The 24,473-nt window shown below is 36.0% G+C and overlaps 1 protein-coding gene and 2 long non-coding RNA genes across 3 annotated transcripts; all 3 read right to left on the bottom strand.

Moving 5' to 3' along the window:
* Nucleotides 1-483: 483 nt before the first annotated feature.
* Nucleotides 484-6,796, bottom strand: LOC121166778. Its single transcript, XR_005885478.1, has 2 exons — nt 6,709-6,796; nt 484-517 (listed from the first exon to the last, which is right to left on the bottom strand). It is a non-coding gene; the product is annotated as an uncharacterized LOC121166778 (long non-coding RNA).
* A 1,625-nt stretch (nt 6,797-8,421) lies between these two features.
* On the bottom strand, nt 8,422-12,144 carry LOC121166779. The gene is made up of 3 exons (XR_005885479.1): nt 12,112-12,144; nt 11,451-11,540; nt 8,422-8,476 (listed from the first exon to the last, which is right to left on the bottom strand). It is a non-coding gene; the product is annotated as an uncharacterized LOC121166779 (long non-coding RNA).
* Nucleotides 12,145-15,581: 3,437 nt separating this feature from the next.
* Nucleotides 15,582-20,922, bottom strand: LOC121166783 (putative cTAGE family member 3). The gene is made up of 5 exons (XM_040996063.1): nt 20,881-20,922; nt 20,220-20,309; nt 17,139-17,258; nt 15,664-15,685; nt 15,582-15,598 (listed from the first exon to the last, which is right to left on the bottom strand). The coding sequence occupies exons 1-5, from the start codon at nt 20,920-20,922 to the stop codon at nt 15,582-15,584; spliced, it is 291 nt and encodes a 96-aa protein (XP_040851997.1).
* Nucleotides 20,923-24,473: the final 3,551 nt, after the last annotated feature.

The following is a 24,473-nucleotide window of genomic DNA, read 5'->3' on the forward strand; positions in this document are numbered from 1 at the left end:
ATTAGTGCAGCATTCACATACAGTCCATAAACACCTTTATTTTAACTCAGTTCTATTCTGCAAATGATACTTAGCAGCTCTGTTAGGGAAATAGTGATAGCATTATATAATTAGAGAATAAGCACAATAAGAAGAAACTGTCAGAAACAATACTTTTTTTTTCATATAGATCTGATGCAGTTTGTTGAATCCATAGCTGTGGAATTTGTGGGTGCAGAGGGCAAGCTATATGATACTAAGAATATTGTCAAGTTTCCAGCCTACCAATTTAATTCATAATTTGCCATGGCAATGATTTGCTTCATTTTATTTTGTTTGGAAAACAAAATCTTGTAAGTTTACAAGTTAAGACACAATTCTGTCCAACTCAGTCACACACATCAGTAGAGCCATTTACCTCAATGTGATTTGCATTGTCATTGATAGGTTGTTCTGCCAGTATTTCACTGTACAAAAATGTCATTTTCTGTTTAAGTTCATCCACCTCTTGTTTCGATATTTCAGCTTCTCGAGCAAGCTGAAATTGCAACATAAAATGCAATTCGTCATACATGTTTGTAAACAGATGCATTTACAAGGCTGGTATGTCAATAACAGACATCAAAAAGACAGGAAAGAAGATGACTCCTATTGCAAAGAACTTTCAAATTGGGGTAGTACAAAATAATAAGCTTAAATATTCTTCAACGGATTTACATATGTATATAAAATCAAACGTTTTCTGAGACAAAAACACAGCTACTTTATAAAGTTCATGTAAAATGACTAGGGATAAGTTGTCACTAAAATTTCTTTAAAATGCATGCAAATATTTAATAGCATGAATGGTTGGACACACTCATCTCTCTCCATTTCCCTCAAACCCTTTGCAATTCTGTTACTTTGCATGTCCTAGAAAGAAAATTTTTTATTTAAAAGTAACAATCTTAGGCTGAAAAAAAGACACTATGTAGATAAGTTAAAAAAAAAATTATAAATTCATGAAAGAAATTGTCCATATATATGAGAGAAATATCTATTTACACTTCATAACTATGTTATCAAACAATAAACATTAAATTTCTCTGTCAAACTCGCCCTTCATTGGAGCATATCCTACACAATCACACCCCCAAAATTTTTTATATAAAAGTACAAAAAAATTAGATGATGGACAAGGAGCAAAATAAAATGAAACACCCAAAATAAAATAAAAAAACCATTTGGGGAGTCAACCAGACAGGGGAAGATCTCTCTTTCTATCACTACATGTCTCTCTTGTAAATATGCCTTTCAAATAAACGTAAGTTCTAAAAAAAATGAATTTAACCAGCCTGGGGTGATAGCCTAGTAATTAAAGTCCGTGCTTTGCATGCACCTGGATCCAATATGGGCACTGGTTCTAATCCTGGCAGGCTTGTTTTCCATCCAGCTCCCTGCTTGTGGCCTGGAAAAGCAGTTGAGGATGGCCCAAAGCCTTGGACCCTGCATGTGTGTGAGACCTAGAAGAGGCTCCTGGCTCTTGGCTTCTGATCAGCTCAGCTCCACTGGGGGAGTGAATCAATGGACGGAGGATGCCCTGTCTCCCTTCCTCTCAAAGTAACTGACTTTGCAAAAAAATAATAAAACTGAAACTAAGGAAAAACCATTAAATTTAGTGACTAGATGCCATCTAATAATATACTGCTAAAAAGTGAAGTAAACATGCAGTCATAAAAGGTTAGTGAATGATCATTAAAAAAAAAAAAAGCCAGCCAGAGCATCAGAGTGACAAAAAAAAAAAAAAAAAAAAAAAAAGCAGCATTGACCTGAGCCTCTCATGTAACAAGGCACCACTCGACAGCCACATCCAGTTTCTCTGATAACGGAGTGGCTCAAGCCTCAGTCCATCCAGTTTCCTGCTTCCAATAAATATGACCCTGAAGAGTCAGTAGGTGACGGTTTGTGTAGCTGGATCCCTGCTGCCTACATGGCAGACCAAGTCTGAGCTCCCAGCTCTGAGTGTTGGCCTGGCCCAGCCCTACAAATTACAACCATTTGGGGAGTAACCCAGAAGATATGAACTTTATCTCAACCTCCTAAATAAATGCATTTTTATAAGACTGACATCTCTTGAATACAGTGTATTGATGAATTATGAATAGGTATATGGGAAACAAAATCATTATTTTAACATAAGGAAAATGTTGGGTGAGACAGAAAATGTAATCCTTTTCCATGACCCGGATATAGCACTTAGACAATCATAATATTGCAAAGTGTCCCACTGAAAGACTGTCAAGTTACTGGGAAAAGAAAAGAAAAAAGAAATACAGGTGAATGAGTGTATCCTACCTATATAAGTGGGGAAGATAAGGATAAACATGTCCTCATTTTATCTACCTCCAGAATCACCTCTGCCTTTAAACCTTGGATAAGGTGTGGGTGTAACTGCTATCTGCTGTGATGGCCAAGGTATAAAATACGCTGCTTTACATTCACTCCCAGGAAAGAGTAGCTGAGGAATATACACTTGTGTATCCCTCCCCAAAATATACACTTGCAAGTGGGCAGAGAAAGTGTCTTACCCTGATAATAACAAGAAAAAAATATCTACTCTGGCTCTTAATATGTTGTGGCTCACAAGTATGCCCAAAGTGCTTCTAATGACATAGTTGAAACCTAGAGTCTCTACAGAGTACAAACCTGTTTCAATCTTTCCTGAAGTTGCGAATATTCATGCAATTGCTTAGGTAAATCCAAATTTATCTGAAAGCTATCGGTGGTTATTTCAGCCTAAGTATAAAACACATTAAGTCAGTAACAATTAACATAACACAATAGATCATCTTCACGGACTCCCTAGAATATCCACGTGGACAACAGCTAAAGCATCCTAAAGCATGGCAACAACGTGCCAACAGAGGCAACCCAGAGGAGCAGGAAGAAAGAACCTAGAGTCAGAATATAGTTCTGTCACCAATTTGCCACGTGACCTTGGACAAATAACATAACCTCTTATCAATGTCCATGTATGGCATAGCAAATTTTCTGAACTATGTATTCTGTATCTCCTCCACTAAAAGCTAACTTTATGAGAGTTTTTCTGCCTTAATATGATAAACACCAAGCAACCTCAACAGGACTCAGTATATAGCAATAGCTTTTTCAAATATGTGTATAGTGTTACAATAATAAACTTTCCTCAAATGCCTTATGTGTGTATATGTGTGTGTATGTAAACTGAAGCTCGTCTACCTCTGAAACCCTAACATCAAATAATATTCCTGAATAATAAAAGCAACAACCAAATTTTATTTATGTGCGAAAGCAACAGACCTACAAATGTTAGACAAATTCAACTTACTTCAGTAATTTGTGATTGGCGGGATTTTTTGTCATTCTCCATGGTGTGTACGCTTTGTTTCGTCTGGAAAGAAAGTATCAGTTAGTAGAGAAGTATTTACCAAACCCCTCCAATTTTCAACATGCCATATCTCAACTTTGATACTTCACAACACTTAAGGTACATAATGTACATTACACCTTACACACATCATGATTTTAACTGCTCATATTTATAATTTTTAATTAATAAAAACTACACAGTGTGCATGTGGTCATTCAACTTAAATGACTTATATAGGATACATCAGTAGTGAATGTAGAAAGTTTTTGGAAAAAAATAATCAAATGTTTCAAATGTAAAGCCGGCAAAAATAAAAATTTTTTAAAAAGCTCTATTGTGCTGCTAATAAAAACACTTAATATTCCTAGCTCTCTAAATTTGGCTATTTTTATAGCAATTCTCTGACCTGAGAGAAACAACAAAGTATTAGCAATTCTAGCAGGTGCCAACAAGCTTCTTCATAGTCAGAGAACAAACATTTCAGGCTTGCAGGCCACACAATCTCTATCACAGTTATTCACACATAATATGTTAATGAGAAACAAAGACAATTAATTCTAACTAAATGAGCAGCATTGTGCCCTAGAACTTTTTTTTTTAAACTGAAAAACAGGTGGGGTGAGAGGGAAAATCCTTGAGTCTATGAACTATATCATGAAAAATAAAACAGAAAAGAGAAACTGGTGGACAATCCAGTTTGTAGTTTGCCAACCTTTACTCTTAAGCATTATAAAACAAAAGGATGAAACAACCTAATTCACTACATTGTAATAATATCAAAATTAAATAAAAATAAAGATTTCCTCATGATATTTGATATTGAATTACTCTGCAATTGGGCCCAACCGCGTGGCCTAGTGGCTAAAGTCCCAGCCTTGAATGCACAGGCATCCCATACGGGCGCCAGTTCTAATCCCAGCACTTCCACTTCCCATCCAGCTTCTGCTTGTGGCCTGGGAAAGCAGTGGAGGATGGCCCAAAGCTTTGTGACTTTGCACCTGCGTGAAAGACCCAGAAGAGGTTCCTGGTTCCTGGCTTCAGATTGGCACAGTACCAGCCATTGCACCTCACTTGGGAAGTGAATCATTGGACGGACGATCTTTCTCTCTGTCTCTCCTTCTCTCTGTATATCTGACTTTGCAATAAAAATGAATAAATCTGTAAAAAAAAATAATTGTGCAATTAAAAAATACTAAAATGAAAATTATTCCTATTGGGTTTTAAATACAATAATATGCCTCTGCCATTCTCGAGCCTTCAACAGATTTGTTTAAAATTGAAAAAAACAAAATGAAAAGATTCAAATATAAAGCAGGCAAAAATAAAATTTTTTTTTTACAAAGCTCTATTGTACTGCAAAAAGACACTTAATATTCCTAGCTCTCTAAATTTGGCTATTTTTATAGCAATTCTCTGACCTGAATCAGAAATACTCTACTGCTCTACTGGTTTAACTTTTTCTCTAGATTCAACTACTAAATTTGCGAAAATTCTATCACAGTTTGTATTCAATTATGACTACTACCCCTGAAAATAAATGCTATGTCTTCTTAAATAGTAATATAAGAAAAAAACATTCCAAAATATCCAATTAGCTAACTTTTCTGGTATGTTACATAACGGAAATGCCTTCACAACAGGCTGCCATATCCCATTATTTCATTTTGTCTACACATATACTCCAGGTTGAGTAAATGTGTTTGCTATTGAGTTTTCCTGTTCTGTTAGCAAGCCAAATGCCTTCTAAAATTCTTCTAATTTGTCAAACCATTAGTCAATTGCTACAAGGAATGCTGTTTTAATGGGTCACCAAATTAAAGAGGTTACCAATATGTTTTTCATATTATTATTATAGAAGAAAGCATTAATAGATATACCATATTTGCAACACAATTTATACCATCCTTTGCACTGCACAAAGGAAATTCTTAATGATAAACAGATGTTCTGATGATGAAAGACATCAGTGATTGAAACTGTCACATGGAATTGAACTCCTACACCTAACTGAAATGACTACCACCTTCTAACTTCACGTTGGTGGAAGCAGACCTCTCCCGTACTGAGTTATTTCTCCATGATTTTTACATCCTGATCTTTAAGAGGTAGTGACATATTCTAATCACTTAACCTAATCCATCTTCATTAAATTAAGTGTAATATATTTTCCTTACAAGGAGTTGAATCACACCAGGCTCAGGAAAGCTGAATCATGAGAATACTCCTCATTCAGTAACCTCAGCTTGGGAACTTGAGACCAGCCTTGGGGGAACATGTTTCGTTTTGTTTTATTTTCCAGAACACAGCAATGATTTTTGGCGAGCCGGTTCTGAAACACTTAGCAGCATATCAATATTTACAATGTAGATCCCTGATCTGATTCTGAATAATTCCCAATGTTCTGAGGATTACATAAAGGTAAATACCACTACACAGTTTAGGTAATTTATTGCTGACAACTACTCCTGACATTGTTTGAATGAATCCTTCATCTCCCTGTGGAGATGTGGACCATTCCAAAAAAGGAAAGGTCACTCAGGAATTTTCCTGGAAGGAAGAACAAAGAGCTTCTACTGAGCTCTACCGTGAACTGAATATGTCTCACTCAAAACATGTGCTAACTACCAATGACCTATTTCTAATATTTAACCATTTTTAAGTTATAAAAGCTAAATGATTCTTTCACACAGCTTTGCAACTTACTTTACTGACAATGTATTATCTATAAAGTCTATGTCAGTCATCAGCAACAATCTTAGCCCCAACTTTCAGAAGGAGGCCATTTGGTTTCTTTACCTTCAAAGCTTGTGCTTCATTTGACTCCTCAAAGCTGGAATCTTTCAAAGACGCCTCTAAATTCTCATTCTGAAACAAACCAACACTGTGAGCACAAACTATAAATTATCCTAATAAAGACTTACTTATTGGTTTGGAAGGCAGGGCTTCACACAGAGAGAACTTGTGAAAACACCTGTTTGCAATAGCCACATTAAAAAATATACTTGAAATAAACATAATGAAAAAATGACTTCCTTATAAAATGTAGGAAAATTATTAAAGGAAAATATGAATATGCTTTTTAAAATGAAAAAGCAAGTTCCTAAAAAGAATATTCAAGTGGTTCAAAGATATATAAAGAAAGTCATTAGGACAACACAGGGTAAAACCAGAATGAGACAACATCACTCCTAACACAATGACCAAAATTAGTAAGAACTGTTAAGTGTTGAAGTGAAGAACAGCATAATGCTGTATTACACTCTAAATAAACTATTTACACAAAACTATGTACATAGAAATTACAGTTTCTTGGCTCTTTTTCATTTTGAAAACTGTCTTACCTCTTTATCCGCAAAGCTATGTTTGTCAAGTAGTTCACATTTTTCTTTTATTCGTCCACAAAGTTCTACAGCAAGCTTTTTCTTATTCACTAAAAAATACAGTCAACTGTAAGTTTTCAGATTATGCACAAAAACTAGGAGATCTAAAATACAGCAACAAAAAAGGCTTACCTGTAAAAATATGTTTCTTCACCTGAAACAAATTTTGAACAAATGATGTTAAAGCAAATATACATTTAGGTAAATCTAAGTTAACATCTGCCAATGTAAATGTTATAAATAATTTCTGCATGACAAATGCTCTACTTCCAATGAGAAAATCTACACATGAAAGTCTTCCTATCAAAAACTTAAATTAAGTATTATAGAAACAGCTCTGAAATAGTTTTTTTTTTTTTTTTTGGTAAAGATTCCTTCTTCATTTCACTCATTTATTTTCCCTAAACAAATCTGGCACTAAAAGGAATATTTTCAGAAAATTATTATCACATCCCTTAATGCTAACACTCAAAATGCATATGATAAATATTACCAATTGGACACATCTGAACTGATTGTAAAGAAAATAGTAAAGCAAACCTGACTTTTCTTTGATCTTTATCAAATAATAAAGTAAAAAAATCCATTCTCAACAGCCCCATTAGGTTTGAGGAAGAAAAGAAAACTTAATTCAGCTACAAAATATGGATTCAAATAAAATTAAGCAAGGAAAAATGGGGTATAATAGAATGCTACAATGGTAAACTAGTGAACCAAAACATTATTTGAGAAAGTCCCTCAAGCTTAAAGGAAACAAATCAGCCCAACTGCTTAATCCTCTGCCTGCCTGCCTGCCAGCACTCAGTGTCCCAAATGGATGCCAGATCTCAGCATGGATGCTCAGCTTCCCATCCAGCTCTCTACTTGTGGCCTGGGAAAGAACTGAAGGATGGTCCAAAACCTTGGCACCTGTACCCATGTGGGAAACCCAGAAGAAGAGCTTGGATTCTGGCTTCTGATCCACTCCATTCCTGCCATGGCTACACTTTGAGGAGTGAACTAGCAAATGGAAGATCACCCTCTTCTCTCCTTGTCTCTGTAAATCTGCCTTTCCAATAAAAATAAATAAATCTTCAAAAATTAAATAAATGAAAAATAAAAGGAAAAGCAATAACTGAAAAACATTAGTTCACAAAGAGAAAATAATTTTTTAAATGAAGAAAAAGTATCTCCGTGTTTACAAAAAAACAATCCTAACTCTGAGTCTGCAGAAGTCAAAAAGATACAGAAAAGGAATTTTATGGCTAGACACATTATATTCCAAGCAGAATAACAAGTTAAAAGACCCTTAAAGAGCCCTTATAATGCCATAGTATGTTACGATATCATCTGTGATACCAGCATCTCATATGGACACAATACATTTTTTTTCCAAATAGATCTGAGGCACAGTTTGTTGAATCCATAACTGTGAAATTTGTGGGTACAGAGGGCAAGCTATATGATACTAAGAATATTGTCAAGTTTCCAGCCTACCAATTTAATTCATAATTTGCCATGGCAATGATTTGCTTCATTTTATTTTGTTTGGAAAACAAAATCTTGTAAGTTTCCAAGTTAAGACACAATTCTATCCAACTCAGTCACACACATCAGTAGAGCCATTTACCTCAATGTGATTTGCACTGTCATTGATAGGTTGTTCTGCCAGTATTTCAGTGTACATAAATGTCATTTTCTGTTTAAATTCTTTCACCTCTTGTTTCGATATTTTAGCTTCTCGAGCAAGCTGAAATTGCAACAAAAAATGCAATTCGTCATACATGTTTGTAAACAGATGCATTTACAAGGCTGGTATGTCAATAACAGACATCAAAAAGACAGGAAAGAAGATGACTCCTATTGCAAAGAACTTTCACATTGGGGTAGTACAAAATAATAGGCTTAAGTATTCTTCAACGAATTTACATATGTATATAAAATCAAAAGTTTTCTGAGACAAAAACACAGGTACTTTATCGATCCCACCACCTCTTGCATGCTAAGTGAGCGCTCTACCACCTGAGCTAATTCCCCAACCAACACAGGTACTTTCTAAAGTTCATGTAAAATGACTAGGGATAAGTTTGTCACTAAAAATTCTTTCAAATGCATGCAAATATTTAATAGTGTGAATTCTCTTTCCTATAAAATGGTTGGCAACACTCATCTTTCTCCATTTCCCTCTATCCCTCTGCCATTCTGTTACTTTGCATGTCCTAGAAAGAAAATCCTTTATTTAAAAGTAACAAACTAAGCCTGAAGAAAAGAGACTATGTAGGTAAGTAAAAAAAAAAAAAAAGGTATAAATTCATGAAAGAAATTGTCCATATATATGAAAGAAACATTTACTTATACTTCATAACTTTATTATCAAACAATAAACATTAAATTTCTCTGTCAAACTCGCCCTTCATTGGAGCATATCCTACACAATCACACCCCAAAAATCCTTTTATATAAAATTACAAAAGAATCAGATGATGCCTAATAGGCAAAATAAAATGAATACTGGGGCCCGTGCTGAGGCACAGCCAGTCAGGCCTCCACCTGAAAGACCTGCATCCCCTGGGGGTATCCAATCAAGTACTGGTGGCTCCACTTCTGATTCACCTCCCAGCTTATATCCTGGGAAATCAGTCTGAGATTGCTTAAATTCTTGGGCCACTGGGCCCAGCGCGATGGCGCAGTGGTTAAGGCCCTTGCCTTGCATGCCCGGGATCTCATATGGGCGCAGATTCTAATCTTGGCAGCTCCGCTTCCCATCAAGCTCCCTGCCTGTTGCCCGGGAAAGCAGTCCAGGACCGCCCAAAGCTTTGGGACCCTGCACCCACGTGGGAGGCCAGGAAGAGGCTCCTGGCTTCAGATGGGCATAGCATCGGCCATTACACTCACTTGGGGAGTGAATCATTGCACGGAAGATCTTCCTCTCTGTCTCTCCTCTCTGTATATCTGCCTTTCCAATAAAAATAAAATAAATCTTTAAAAAAAAAAAATCTTGGGCCATTGAAGCCATACGGGAGACCCAGAAGAAGCTCCAGCTATTGCATGCATTTGGGCAGTCAACCAGACAGGGGAAGATCTTTCTCTCTCTCTATTTCTACATGTCTCTCTTGTAAATATGCCTTTCAAATAAAAGTAAGTTCTAAAAAAAATGAAATTAAAGGGCCTGGTGTGATAGCCTAGTATTTAAAGTCCTTGCTTTGCATGCGCCTGGATCCAATATGGGCACTGGTTCTAATCCTGGCAGGCTTGTTTTCCATCCAGCTCCCTGCTTGTGGCCTGGAAAAGCAGTTGAGGATGGCCCAAAGCCTTGGACCGTGCAACTGTGTATGAGACCTAGAAGAGGCTCCTGGCTCTTGGCTTCTAATCAGCTTAGCTCCACTGGGGGAGTGAATCAATGGATGGAGGATGCCCTGTCTCCCTTCCTCTCAAAGTAACTGACTTTGCAAAAACATAATAATAAAACTGAAAGTAAGCAAAAACCATTGAATTTTGTGACTACTTTTGATTCTATCACAACCTTAACACTGGGTTGACCATCACTTGCTCTTGACATGACAAAAGATTGCTGCTTTTTCTGTTATTTTAGAGGCATAAACCCTTTGCTTCTAAAATAGGTAAAATAGGAAATGCGTCAAAGATGACTGTAAAAACAAAAAATGGAAAGTGACAGAAAAGTAGTAATAAACTCAGCAGACCTCAGAAGGCTAAGACACAAAAATGGGAAGGCCTAAAGGCAGATTGATTTGACAACACATCCCAAAAATTACATAGTCTCAAGACAAAATAAAAAAAAAAAGCCAGCAAGAGCATCAGAGTGAAAAAAAGAGGAAGAAGAAGAAGAATTGACCTGAGCCTCTCATGTAACAAGGCACCACTCGACAGCCACATCCAGTTTCTCTGATAATGGAGTGGCTCAAGCCTCAGTCCATCCAGTTTCCTGCTTCCAATAAATATGACCCTGAAGAGTCAGTAGGTGACGGTTTGTGTAGCTGGATCCCTGCTGCCTACATGGCAGACCAAGTCTGAGCTCCCAGCTCTAACTGTTGGCCTGGCCCAGCCCTAAAATTACAACTATTTGGGGAGTAACCCAGAAGATATGAACTTTATCTCCACCTCTCAAATAAATGCATTTTTATAAGATTGACATCTCTTGAACACAGTGTATTGATGAATTATGAATAGTGATATAGGAAACAAAATAATTATGTTAAAGAAAATGTTGGGTGAGACAGAAAATGTAATCCTTTTACATGACCCAGATATAGCACTTAGAGAATCATAACAATGCAAAGTGTCCCACTGAAAGACTGTCAAGTTACTGGGAAAAGAAAAGAAAAAAGAAATGCAGGTGAATGAGTGTATCCTACCTATATAAGTGGGGAAGATAAGGATAAACATGTCCTCATTTTATCTACCTCCAGAATCACCTCTGCCTTTAAACCTCAGATAAGGTGTGGGTGTAACTGCTATCTGCTGTGATGGCCAAGGTATAAAATACGCTGCTTTACATTCACTCCCAGGAAAGAGTAGCTGAGGAATATACACTTGTGTATCCCTCCCCAAAATATACACTTGCAAGTGGGCAGAGAAAGTGTCTTACTCTGATAATAACAAGAAAAAAATATCTACTCTGGCTCTTAATATGTTGTTGCTCACAAGTATGCCCAAAGTGCTTCTAATGACATAGTTGAAAGCTAGAGTCTCTACAGAGTACAAACCTGTTTCAATCTTTCCTGAAGTTGCGAATATTCATGCAATTGCTTAGGTAAATCCAAATTTATCTGAAAGCTATCGGTGGTTATTTCAGCCTAAGTATAAAACACATTAAGTCAGTAACAATTAACATAACACAATAGATCATCTTCACGAACTCCCTAGAATAACCACGTGGACAACAGCTAAAGCATCCTAAAGTATGGCAACAACGTGCCAACAGAGGCAGCCCAGAGGAGCAGGAAGAAAGAACCTAGAGTCAGAATATAGTTCTGCCACCAATTTGCCACGTGACCTTGGACAAATGACATAACCTCTTATCAATGTCCATGTATGGCATTGCAAATTTTGTGAACTATGTATTCTGTATCTCCTCCACTAAAAGCTAACTTTATGAGAGTTTTTCTGCCTTAATATGGTAAACACCAAGCATCCTCAACAGGACTCAGTATATAGCAACAGCTTTTTCAAATATGTGTATAGTGTTACAATAATAAACTTTCATCAAGTGCCTTATGTGTGTATATGTGTGTGTATGTAAACTGAAGATCATCTACCTCTGAAACCCTAACATCAAATAATATTCCTGAATAATAAAAGCAACAACCAAATTTTATTTATGCACAAAAGCAATAGACCTACAAATGTTAGACAAATTCAACTTACTTCAGTAATTTGTGATTGGCGGGATTTTTTGTCATTCTCCATGGTGTGTACGCTTTGTTTCGTCTGGAAAGAAAGTATCAGTTAGTAGAGAAGTATTTACCAAACCCCACCAATTTTCAACATGCCATATCTCAACTTTGATACTTCACAACACTTAAGGTACACAATGTACATTCCTCTTACACACATCATGATTTTAACTGCTCATATTTATAATTTTTAATTAATAAAAACTACACAGTGTGCATGTGGTCATTCAACTTAAATGACTTATATAGGATACATCAGTAGTGAATGTAGAAAGTTTTTGGAAAAAAATAATCAAATGTTTCAAATGTGAAGCCGGCAAAAGTAAAAATTTTTTAAAAAGCTCTATTGTGCTGCAGAAAAAGACACTTAATATTCCTAGCTCTCTAAATTTGGCTATTTTTATAGCAATTCTCTGACCTGAGAGAAACAACAAAGTATTAGCAATTCTAGCAGGTGCCAACTAGCTTCTTCATAGTCAGAGAACAAACATTTCAGGCTTGCAGGCCACACAATCTCTATCACAGTTATTCACGCATAATATGTTAATGAGAAACAAAGACAATTAATTCTAACTAAATGAGCAGCATTGTGCCCTAGAACTTTTTTTTTTTTAAACTGAAAAACAGGTGGGGTGAGAGGGAAAATCCTTGAGTCTATGGAACTGTATCATGAAAAATAAAACAGAAAAGAGAAACTGGTGGACAATCCAGTGTGTAGTTTGCCAACCTTTACTCTTAAGCATTATAAAACAAAAGGATGAAACAACCTAATTCACTACATTGTAATAATATCAAAATTAAATAAAAATAAAGATTTCCTCATGATATTTGATATTGAATTACTCTGCAATTGGGCCCAACCGCGTGGCCTAGTGGCTAAAGTCCCAGCCTTGAATGCACAGGCATCCCATACGGGCGCCAGTTCTAATCCCAGCACTTCCACTTCCCATCCAGCTTCTGCTTGTGGCCTGGGAAAGCAGTGGAGGATGGCCCAAAGCTTTGTGACTTTGCACCTGCGTGAAAGACCCAAGAGGTTCCTGGTTCCTGGCTTCAGATTGGCACAGAACCAGCCATTGCACCTCTCTTGGGAAGTGAATCATTGGACGGACGATCTTTCTCTCTGTCTCTCCTTCTCTCTGTATATCTGACTTTGCAATAAAAATGAATAAATCTGTAAAAAAAATAATTGTGCAATTAAAAAATACTAAAATGAAAATTATTCCTATTGGGTTTTAAATACAATAATAAGCCTCTGCCATTCTCGAGCCTTCAACAGACTTTGTTTAAAATTGAAAAAAACAAAATGAAAAGATTCAAATATAAAGCAGGCAAAAATAAATTTTTTTTTTAAAAGCTCTATTGTACTGCAAAAAAACACTTAATATTCCTAGCTCTCTAAATTTGGCTAGTTTTATAGCAATTCTCTGACCTGAATCAGAAATACTCTACTGCTCTACTGGTTTAACATTTTCTGTAGATTTAACTACTAAATTTGCGAAAATTCTATCACAGTTTGTATTCAATTATGACTACTACCCCTGAAAATAAATGCTATGTCTTCTTAAATAGTAATATAAGAAAAAAACATTCCAAAATATCCAATTAGCTAACTTTTCTGGTATGTTACATAACGGAAATGCCTTCACAACAGGCTGCCATATCCCATTATTTCATTTTGTCTACACTTATACTCCAGGTTGAGTAAATATGTTTGCTATTGAGTTTTCCTATTCTGTTAGCAAGCCAAATGCCTTCTAAAATTCTTCTAATTTGTCAAACCATTAGTCAATTGCTACAAGGAATGCTGTTTTAATGGGTCACCAAATTAAAGAGGTTACCAATATGTTTTTCATATTATTATTATACAAGAAAGCATTAATAGATATACCATATTTGCAACACAATTTATACCATCCTTTGCACTGCACAAAGGAATTTCTTAATGATAAACAGATGTTCTGATGAAGAAAGACATCAGTGACTGAAACTGTCACATGGAATTGAACTCCTACACCTAATTGAAATGACTACCACCTTCTAACTTCACGGTGGTGGAAGCAGACCTCTCCCGTACTGAGTTATTTCTCCATGATTTTTACATCCTGATCTTTAAGAGGTAGTGACATATTCTAATCACTTAACCTAATCCATCTTCATTAAACTAAAGTGTAATATATTTTCCTTACAAGGAGTTGAATCACACCAGGCTCAGGAAAGCTGAATCATGACAATACTCCTCATTCAGTAACCTCAGCTTGGGAACTTGAGACCAGCCTTGGGGGAACATGTTTCGTTTTGTTTATTTTCCAGAACACAGCAATGATTTTTGGCGAGCCGGTTCTGAAACACTTAGCAGCATATCAATATTTACAATGTAGATCCCTGATCTGATTCTGAATAATTCCCAATGTTCTGAGGATTACATAAAGGTAAATACCACTACACAGTTTAGGTAATTCATTGCTGACAACTGTTCCTGAAATTGTTTGAACGAATCCTTCATCTCCCTGTGGAGATGTGGACCTTTCCAAAAAAGGAAAGGTCACTCAGGAATTTTCCTGGAAGGAAGAACAAAGAGCTTCTACTGAGCTCTACCGTGAACTGAATATGTCTCACTCAAAACATGTGCTAACTACCAATGACCTATTTCTAATATTTAACCATTTTTAAGTTATAAAAGCTAAATGATTCTTTCACACTTCTTTGTAACTTACTTTACTGACAATATATTATCTATAAAGTCTATGTTAGTCATCAGCAACAATCTTAGCCCCAACTTTCAGAAGGAGGCCATTTGGTTTCTTTACCTTCAAAGCTTGTGCTTCATTTGACTCCTCAAAGCTGGAATCTTTCAAAGATGCCTCTAAATTCTCATTCTGAAACAAACCAACACTGTGAGCACAAACTATAAATTATTCTAATAAAGATTTACTTATTGGTTTGGAAGGCAGGGCTTCACACAGAGACAACTTGTGAAAACACCTGTTTGCAGTAGCCACATTAAAAAATATACTTGAAATAAACATAATGAAAAAATGACTTCCTTATAAAATGTAGGAAAATTATTAAAGGAAAATATGAATATGCTTTTTAAAATGAAAAAGCAAGTTCCTAAAAACAATATTCAAGTGGTTCAAAGATATATAAAGAAAGTCATTAGGACAACACAGGGTAAAACCAGAATGAGACAACATCACTCCTAACACAATGACCAAAATTAGTAAGACCTGTTAAGTGTTGAAGTGAAGAACAGCATAATGCTGTATTACACTCCAAATAAACTATTTACACAAAACTATGTACATAGAAATTATAGTTTCTTGGCTCTTTTTCATTTTGAAAACTGTCTTACCTCTTTATCCGCAAAGCTATGTTTGTCAAGTAGTTCACATTTTTCTTTTATTCGTCCACAAAGTTCTACAGCAAGCTTTTTCTTATTCACTAAAAAATACAGTTACCTGTAAGTTTTCAGATTATACACAAAAACTAGGAGATCTAAAATACAGCAACAAAAAAGGCTTACCTGTAAAAATATGTTTCTTCACCTGAAACAAATTTTGAACAAATGATGTTAAAGCAAATATACATTTAGGTAAATCTAAGTTAACGTCTGCCAATGTAAATGTTATAAATAATTTCTGCATGACAAATGCTCTATTTCCAATGAGAAAATCTACACGTGAAAGTCTTCCTATCAAAAACTTAAATTAAGTATTATAGAAACAGCTCTGAAATAGTTTTTTTTTTTTTTGGTAAAGATTCCTTCTTCATTTCACTCATTTATTTTCCCTAAACAAATCTGGCACTAAAACGAATATTTTCAGAAAATTATTATCACATCCCTTAATGCTAACACTCAAAATGCATATGATAAATATCATCAATTGGACACATCTGAACTGATTGTAAAGAAAATAGTAAAGCAAACCTGACTTTTCTTTGATGTTTATCAAATAATAAAGTTAAAAAAATCCATTCTCAACAGCCCCATTAGGTTTGAGGAAGAAAAGAAAACTTAATTCAGCTACAAAATATGGATTCAAATAAAATTAAGCAAGGAAAAATGGGGTATAATAGAATGCTACAATGGTAAACTAGTGAACCAAAACATTATTTTGAGAAACTCCCTCAAGCTTAAAGGAAACAAATCAGCCTAACTGCTTAATCCTCTGCCTGCCTGCCAGCACTCAGTGTCCCAAATGGATGCCAGATCTCACCATGGATGCTCAGCTTCCCATCCAGCTCTCTACTTGTGGCCTGGGAAAGAACTGAAGGATGGTCCAAAACCTTGGCACCTGTACCCATGTGGGAAACCTAGAAGAAGAGCTTGGATTCTGGCTTCTGATCCACTCCATTCCTGCCATGGCTACACTTTGGGGAGTGAACTAGCAGATGGAAGATCACCCTCTTCTCTCCTTGTCTCTGTAAATCTGCCTTTCCAATAAAAATAAATAAATCTTCAAAAACTAAATAAATGAAAAATAAAAGGAAAAGCAATAACTGAAAAACATTAGTTCACAAAGAGAAAATAATTTTTTTAAATGAAGAAAAAGTATCTCCGTGTTTACAAAAAAACAATCCTAACTCTGAGTCTGCAGAAGTCAAAAAGATACAGAAAAGGAATTTTATGGCTAGACACATTATATTCCAAGCAGAATAACAAGTTAAAAGATCCTTAAAGAGCCCTTATAATGACATAGTATGTTACGGTATCATCTGTGATACCAGCATCTCATATGGACACAATACATTTTTTTTTCCAAATAGATCTGAGGCACAGTTTGTTGAATCCATAACTGTGAAATTTGTGGGTACAGACGGCAAGCTATATGATACTAAGAATATTGTCAAGTTTCCAGCCTACCAATTTAATTCATAATTTGCCATGGCAATGATTTGCTTCATTTTATTTTGTTTGGAAAACAAAATACTTGTAAGTTTCCAAGTTAAGACACAATTCTATCCAACTCAGTCACACACATCAGTAGAGCCAGTTACCTCAATGTGATTTGCACTGTCATTGATAGGTTGTTCTGCCAGTATTTTAGTGTGCATAAATGTCATTTTCTGTTTAAATTCTTTCACCTCTTGTTTCGATATTTTAGCTTCTCGAGCAAGCTGAAATTGCAACAAAAAATGCAATTCGTCATACATGTTTGTAAACAGATGCATTTACAAGGCTGGTATGTCAATAACAGACATCAAAAAGACAGGAAAGAAGATGACTCCTATTGCAAAGAACTTTCACATTGGGGTAGTACAAAATAATAGGCTTAAGTATTCTTCAACGAATTTACATATGTATATAAAATCAAAAGTTTTCTGAGACAAAAACACAGGTACTTTATCGATCCCACCACCTCTTGCATGCTAAGTGAGTGCTCTACCACCTGAGCTAATTCCCCAACCAACACAGGTACTTTCTAAAGTTCATGTAAAATGACTAGGGATAAGTTTGTCACTAAAAATTCTTTCAAATGCATGCAAATATTTAATAGTGTGAATTCTCTTTCCTATAAAATGGTTGGCAACACTCATCTTTCTCCATTTCCCTCTATCCCTCTGCCATTCTGTTACTTTGCATGTCCTAGAAAGAAAATCCTTTATTTAAAAGTAACAAACTAAGCCTGAAGAAAAGAGATTATGTAGGTAAGTAAAAAAGAAAAAAAAAAGGTATAAATTCATGAAAGAAATTGTCCATATATATGAAAGAAACATTTACTTCATAACTTTATTATCAAACAATAAACATTAAATTTCTCTGTCAAACTCGCCCTTCATTGGAGCATATCCTACACAATCACACCCCAAAAATCCTTTTATATACAATTACAAAAGAATCAGATGATGCCTAATAAACAAAATACAATGAATACTGGGGCCCATGCTGAGGCACACCAGTCAGGCCTGAAAGACCTGCATCCCCTGGGGGTATCCAATCAAGTACTGGTGGCTCCACTTCTGATTCTCCTCCCAGCTTAAATCCTGGGAAATCAGTCTGAGATTGCTTAAATTCTTGGGCCACTGGGCCCAGCGCTATGGCGCAGTGGTTAAGGCCCTTGCCTTGCATGCCCGGGAACTCATATGGGCGCAGATTCTAATCTTGGCAGCTCCACTTCCCTTCCAGCTCCCTGCCTGTTGTCCGGGAAAGCAGTCCAAGACCGCCCAAAGCTTTGGGACCCTGCACCCACGTGGGAGGCCAGGAAGAGGCTCCTGGCTTCAGATGGGAATAGCGTCGGCCATTACACTCACTTGGGGAGTGAATCATTGGACGGAAGATCTTCCTCTCTGTCTCTCCTCTCTGTATATCTGCCTTTCCAATAAAAATAAAATAAGTCTTTAAAAAAAAAATCTTGGGCCATTGAAGCCATACGGGAGACCCAGAAGAAGCTCCAGCTATTGCATGCATTTGGGGAGTCAACCAGACAGGGGAAGATCTCTCTTTCTCTCTATTTCTAAATGACTCTCTTGTAAACATGCCTTTCAAATGAAATTAAGTTCTAAAAAAAATGAAATTAAAGGGCCTGGTGTAATAGCCTAGTATTTAAAGTCCTTGCTTTGCATGCGCCTGGATCCAATATGGGCACTGGTTCTAATCCTGGCAGGCTTGTTTTCCATCCAGCTCCCTGCTTGTGGCCTGGAAAAGCAGTTGAGGATGGCCCAAAGCCTTGGACCCTGCAACTGTGTGTGAGACCTAGAAGAGGCTCCTGGCTCTTGGCTTCTGATCAGCTTAGCTCCACTGGGGGAGTGAATCAATGGACGGAGGATGCCCTGTCTCCCTTCCTCTCAAAGTAACTGACTTTGCAAAAACATAATAATAAAACTGAAAGTAAGCAAAAACCATTGAATTTTGTGACTACTTTTGATTCTATCACAACCTTAACACTGGGTTGACCATCACTTGCTCTTGACATGACAAAAGATTGCTGCTTTTTCTGTTATTTTAGAGGCATAAACCCTTTGCTTCTAAAATAGGTAAAATAGGAAATGCGTCAAAGATGACTGTAAAAACAAAAAATGCAAAGTGACAGAAAAGTAGTAATAAACTCAGCAGACCTCAGAAGGCTAAGACACAAAAATGGGAAGGCCTAAAGGCAGATTGATTTGACAACACATCCCAAAAATTACATAGTCTCAAGACAAAATAAAAAAAAAAAAGCCAGCAAGAGCATCAGAGTGAAAAAAAGAGGAAGAAGAAGAAGAATTGACCTGAGCCTCTCATGTAACAAGGCACCACTCGACAGCCACATCCAGTTTCTCTGATAATGGAGTGGCTCAAGCCTCAGTCCATCCAGTTTCCTGCTTCCAATAAGTATGACCTTGAAGAGTCAGTAGGTGACGGTTTGTGTAGCTGGATCCCTGCTGCCTACATGGCAGACCAAGTCTGAGCTCCCAGCTTTGAGTGTTGGCCTGGCCCAGCCCTAAAATTACAACTATTTGGGGAGTAACCCAGAAGATATGAACTTTATCTCCACCTCTCAAATAAATGCATTTTTATAAGATTGACATCTCTTGAACACAGTGTATTGATGAATTATGAATAGTGATATAGGAAACAAAACAATTATGTTAAGGAAAATGTTGGGTGAGACAGAAAATGTAATCCTTTTCCATGACCCGGATATAGCACTTAGACAATCATAACATTGCAAAGTGTCCCACTGAAAGACTGTTAAGTTACTGGGAAAAGAAAAGAAAAAAGAAATGCAGGTGAATGAGTGTATCCCACCTATATAAATGGGGAAGATAAGGATAAACATGTCCTCATTTTATCTACCTCCAGAATCACCTCTGCGTTTAAACCTTGGATAAGGTGTGGGTGTAACTGCTATCTGCTGTGATGGCCAAGGTATAAAATACGCTGCTTTACATTCACTCCAGGAAAGAGTAGCTGAGGAATATACACTTGTGTATCCCTCCCCAAAATATTCACTTGCAAGTGGGCAGAGAAAGTGTCTTACTCTGATAATAACAAGAAAAAAATATCTACTCTGGCTCTTAATATGTTGTTGCTCACAAGTATGCCCAAAGTGCTTCTAATGACATAGTTGAAAGCTAGAGTCTCTACAGAGTACAAACCTGTTTCAATCTTTCCTGAAGTTGCGAATATTCATGCAATTGCTTAGGTAAATCCAAATTTATCTGAAAGCTATCGGTGGTTATTTCAGCCTAAGTATAAAACACATTAAGTCAGTAACAATTAACATAACACAATAGATCATCTTCACGGACTCCCTAGAATATCCACGTGGACAACAGCTAAAGCAGCCTAAAGCATGGCAACAACGTGCCAACAGAGGCAGCCCAGAGGAGCAGGAAGAAAGAACCTAGAGTCAGAATATAGTTCTGCCACCAATTTGCCACGTGACCTTGGACAAATGACATAACCTCTTATCAATGTCCATGTATGGCATAGCAAATTTTCTGAACTATGTATTCTGTATGTCCTCCACTAAAAGCTAACTTTATGAGAGTTTTTCTGCCTTAATATGATAAACACCAAGCAACCTCAACAGGACTCAGTATATAGCAATAGCTTTTTCAAATATGTGTATAGTGTTACAATAATAAACTTTCATCAAGTGCCTTATGTGTGTATATGTGTGTGTATGTAAACTGAAGCTCGTCTACCTCTGAAACCCTAACATCAAATAATATTCCTGAATAATAAAAGCAACAACCAAATTTTATTTATGTACAAAAGCAATAGACCTACAAATGTTAGACAAATTCAACTTACTTCAGTAATTTGTGATTGGCGGGATTTTTTGTCATTCTCCATGGTGTGTACGCTTTGTTTCGTCTGGAAAGAAAGTATCAGTTAGTAGAGAAGTATTTACCAAACCCCTCCAATTTTCAACATGCCATATCTCAACTTTGATACTTCACAACACTTAAGGTACACAATGTACATTCCTCTTACACACATCATGATTTTAACTGCTCATATTTATAATTTTTAATTAATAAAAACTACACAGTGTGCATGTGGTCATTCAACTTAAATGACTTATATAGGATACATCAGTAGTGAATGTAGAAAGTTTTTGGAAAAAAATAATCAAATGTTTCAAATGTGAAGCCGGCAAAAGTAAAAATTTTTTAAAAAGCTCTATTGTGCTGCAGAAAAAGACACTTAATATTCCTAGCTCTCTAAATTTGGCTATTTTTATAGCAATTCTCTGACCTGAGAGAAACAACAAAGTATTAGCAATTCTAGCAGGTGCCAACTAGCTTCTTCATAGTCAGAGAACAAACATTTCAGGCTTGCAGGCCACACAATCTCTATCACCGTTATTCACACATAATATGTTAATGAGAAACAAAGACAATTAATTCTAACTAAATGAGCAGCATTGTGCCCTAGAACTTTTTTTTTTTAAACTGAAAAACAGATGGAGTGAGAGGGAAAATCCTTGAGTCTACGGAACTGTATCATGAAAAATAAAACAGAAAAGAGAAACTGGTGGACAATCCAGTGTGTAGTTTGCCAACCTTTACTCTTAAGCATTATAAAACAAAAGGATGAAACAACCTAATTCACTACATTGTAATAATATCAAAATTAAATAAAAATAAAGATTTCCTCATGATATTTGATATTGAATTACTCTGCAATTGGGCCCAACCGCGTGGCCTAGTGGCTAAAGTCCCAGCCTTGAATGCACAGGCATCCCATACGGGCGCCAGTTCTAATCCCAGCACTTCCACTTCCCATCCAGCTTCTGCTTGTGGCCTGGGAAAGCAGTGGAGGATGGCCCAAAGCTTTGTGACTTTGCACCTGCGTGAAAGACCCAAGAGGTTCCTGGTTCCTGGCTTCAGATTGGCACAGAACCAGCCATTGCACCTCTCTTGGGAAGTGAATCATTGGACGGACGATCTTTCTCTCTGTCTCTCCTTCTCTCTGTACATCTGACTTTGCAATAAAAATGAATAAATCTGTAAAAAAAATAATTGTGCAATTAAAAAATACTAAAATGAAAATTATTCCTATTGGGTGTTAAATACAATAATATGCCTCTGCCATTCTCGAGCCTTCAACAGACTTTGTTTAAAATTGAAAAAAACAAAATGAAAAGATTCAAATATAAAGCAGGCAAAAATAAATTTTTTTTTTAAAAGCTCTATTGTACTGCAAAAAAACACTTAATATTCCTAGCTCTCTAAATTTGGCTAGTTTTATAGCAATTCTCTGACCTGAATCAGAAATACTCTACTGCTCTACTGGTTTAACATTTTCTGTAGATTTAACTACTAAATTTGCGAAAATTCTATCACAGTTTGTATTCAATTATGACTACTACCCCTGAAAATAAATGCTATGTCTTCTTAAATAGTAATATAAGAAAAAAACATTCCAAAATATCCAATTAGCTAACTTTTCTGGTATGTTACATAACGGAAATGCCTTCACAACAGGCTGCCATATCCCATTATTTCATTTTGTCTACACTTATACTCCAGGTTGAGTAAATATGTTTGCTATTGAGTTTTCCTATTCTGTTAGCAAGCCAAATGCCTTCTAAAATTCTTCTAATTTGTCAAACCATTAGTCAATTGCTACAAGGAATGCTGTTTTAATGGGTCACCAAATTAAAGAGGTTACCAATATGTTTTTCATATTATTATTATACAAGAAAGCATTAATAGATATACCATATTTGCAACACAATTTATACCATCCTTTGCACTGCACAAAGGAATTTCTTAATGATAAACAGATGTTCTGATGAAGAAAGACATCAGTGACTGAAACTGTCACATGGAATTGAACTCCTACACCTAATTGAAATGACTACCACCTTCTAACTTCACGGTGGTGGAAGCAGACCTCTCCCGTACTGAGTTATTTCTCCATGATTTTTACATCCTGATCTTTAAGAGGTAGTGACATATTCTAATCACTTAACCTAATCCATCTTCATTAAACTAAAGTGTAATATATTTTCCTTACAAGGAGTTGAATCACACCAGGCTCAGGAAAGCTGAATCATGACAATACTCCTCATTCAGTAACCTCAGCTTGGGAACTTGAGACCAGCCTTGGGGGAACATGTTTCGTTTTGTTTATTTTCCAGAACACAGCAATGATTTTTGGCGAGCCGGTTCTGAAACACTTAGCAGCATATCAATATTTACAATGTAGATCCCTGATCTGATTCTGAATAATTCCCAATGTTCTGAGGATTACATAAAGGTAAATACCACTACACAGTTTAGGTAATTCATTGCTGACAACTGTTCCTGAAATTGTTTGAACGAATCCTTCATCTCCCTGTGGAGATGTGGACCTTTCCAAAAAAGGAAAGGTCACTCAGGAATTTTCCTGGAAGGAAGAACAAAGAGCTTCTACTGAGCTCTACCGTGAACTGAATATGTCTCACTCAAAACATGTGCTAACTACCAATGACCTATTTCTAATATTTAACCATTTTTAAGTTATAAAAGCTAAATGATTCTTTCACACTTCTTTGTAACTTACTTTACTGACAATATATTATCTATAAAGTCTATGTTAGTCATCAGCAACAATCTTAGCCCCAACTTTCAGAAGGAGGCCATTTGGTTTCTTTACCTTCAAAGCTTGTGCTTCATTTGACTCCTCAAAGCTGGAATCTTTCAAAGATGCCTCTAAATTCTCATTCTGAAACAAACCAACACTGTGAGCACAAACTATAAATTATTCTAATAAAGATTTACTTATTGGTTTGGAAGGCAGGGCTTCACACAGAGACAACTTGTGAAAACACCTGTTTGCAGTAGCCACATTAAAAAATATACTTGAAATAAACATAATGAAAAAATGACTTCCTTATAAAATGTAGGAAAATTATTAAAGGAAAATATGAATATGCTTTTTAAAATGAAAAAGCAAGTTCCTAAAAACAATATTCAAGTGGTTCAAAGATATATAAAGAAAGTCATTAGGACAACACAGGGTAAAACCAGAATGAGACAACATCACTCCTAACACAATGACCAAAATTAGTAAGACCTGTTAAGTGTTGAAGTGAAGAACAGCATAATGCTGTATTACACTCCAAATAAACTATTTACACAAAACTATGTACATAGAAATTATAGTTTCTTGGCTCTTTTTCATTTTGAAAACTGTCTTACCTCTTTATCCGCAAAGCTATGTTTGTCAAGTAGTTCACATTTTTCTTTTATTCGTCCACAAAGTTCTACAGCAAGCTTTTTCTTATTCACTAAAAAATACAGTTACCTGTAAGTTTTCAGATTATACACAAAAACTAGGAGATCTAAAATACAGCAACAAAAAAGGCTTACCTGTAAAAATATGTTTCTTCACCTGAAACAAATTTTGAACAA

Source organism: Ochotona curzoniae, unplaced genomic scaffold, assembly GCF_017591425.1.
Source record: "Ochotona curzoniae isolate NIBS_2020 unplaced genomic scaffold, NIBS_Ocur_1.0 patch227, whole genome shotgun sequence".
Classification (NCBI taxonomy): Eukaryota; Metazoa; Chordata; class Mammalia; order Lagomorpha; family Ochotonidae; genus Ochotona; species Ochotona curzoniae.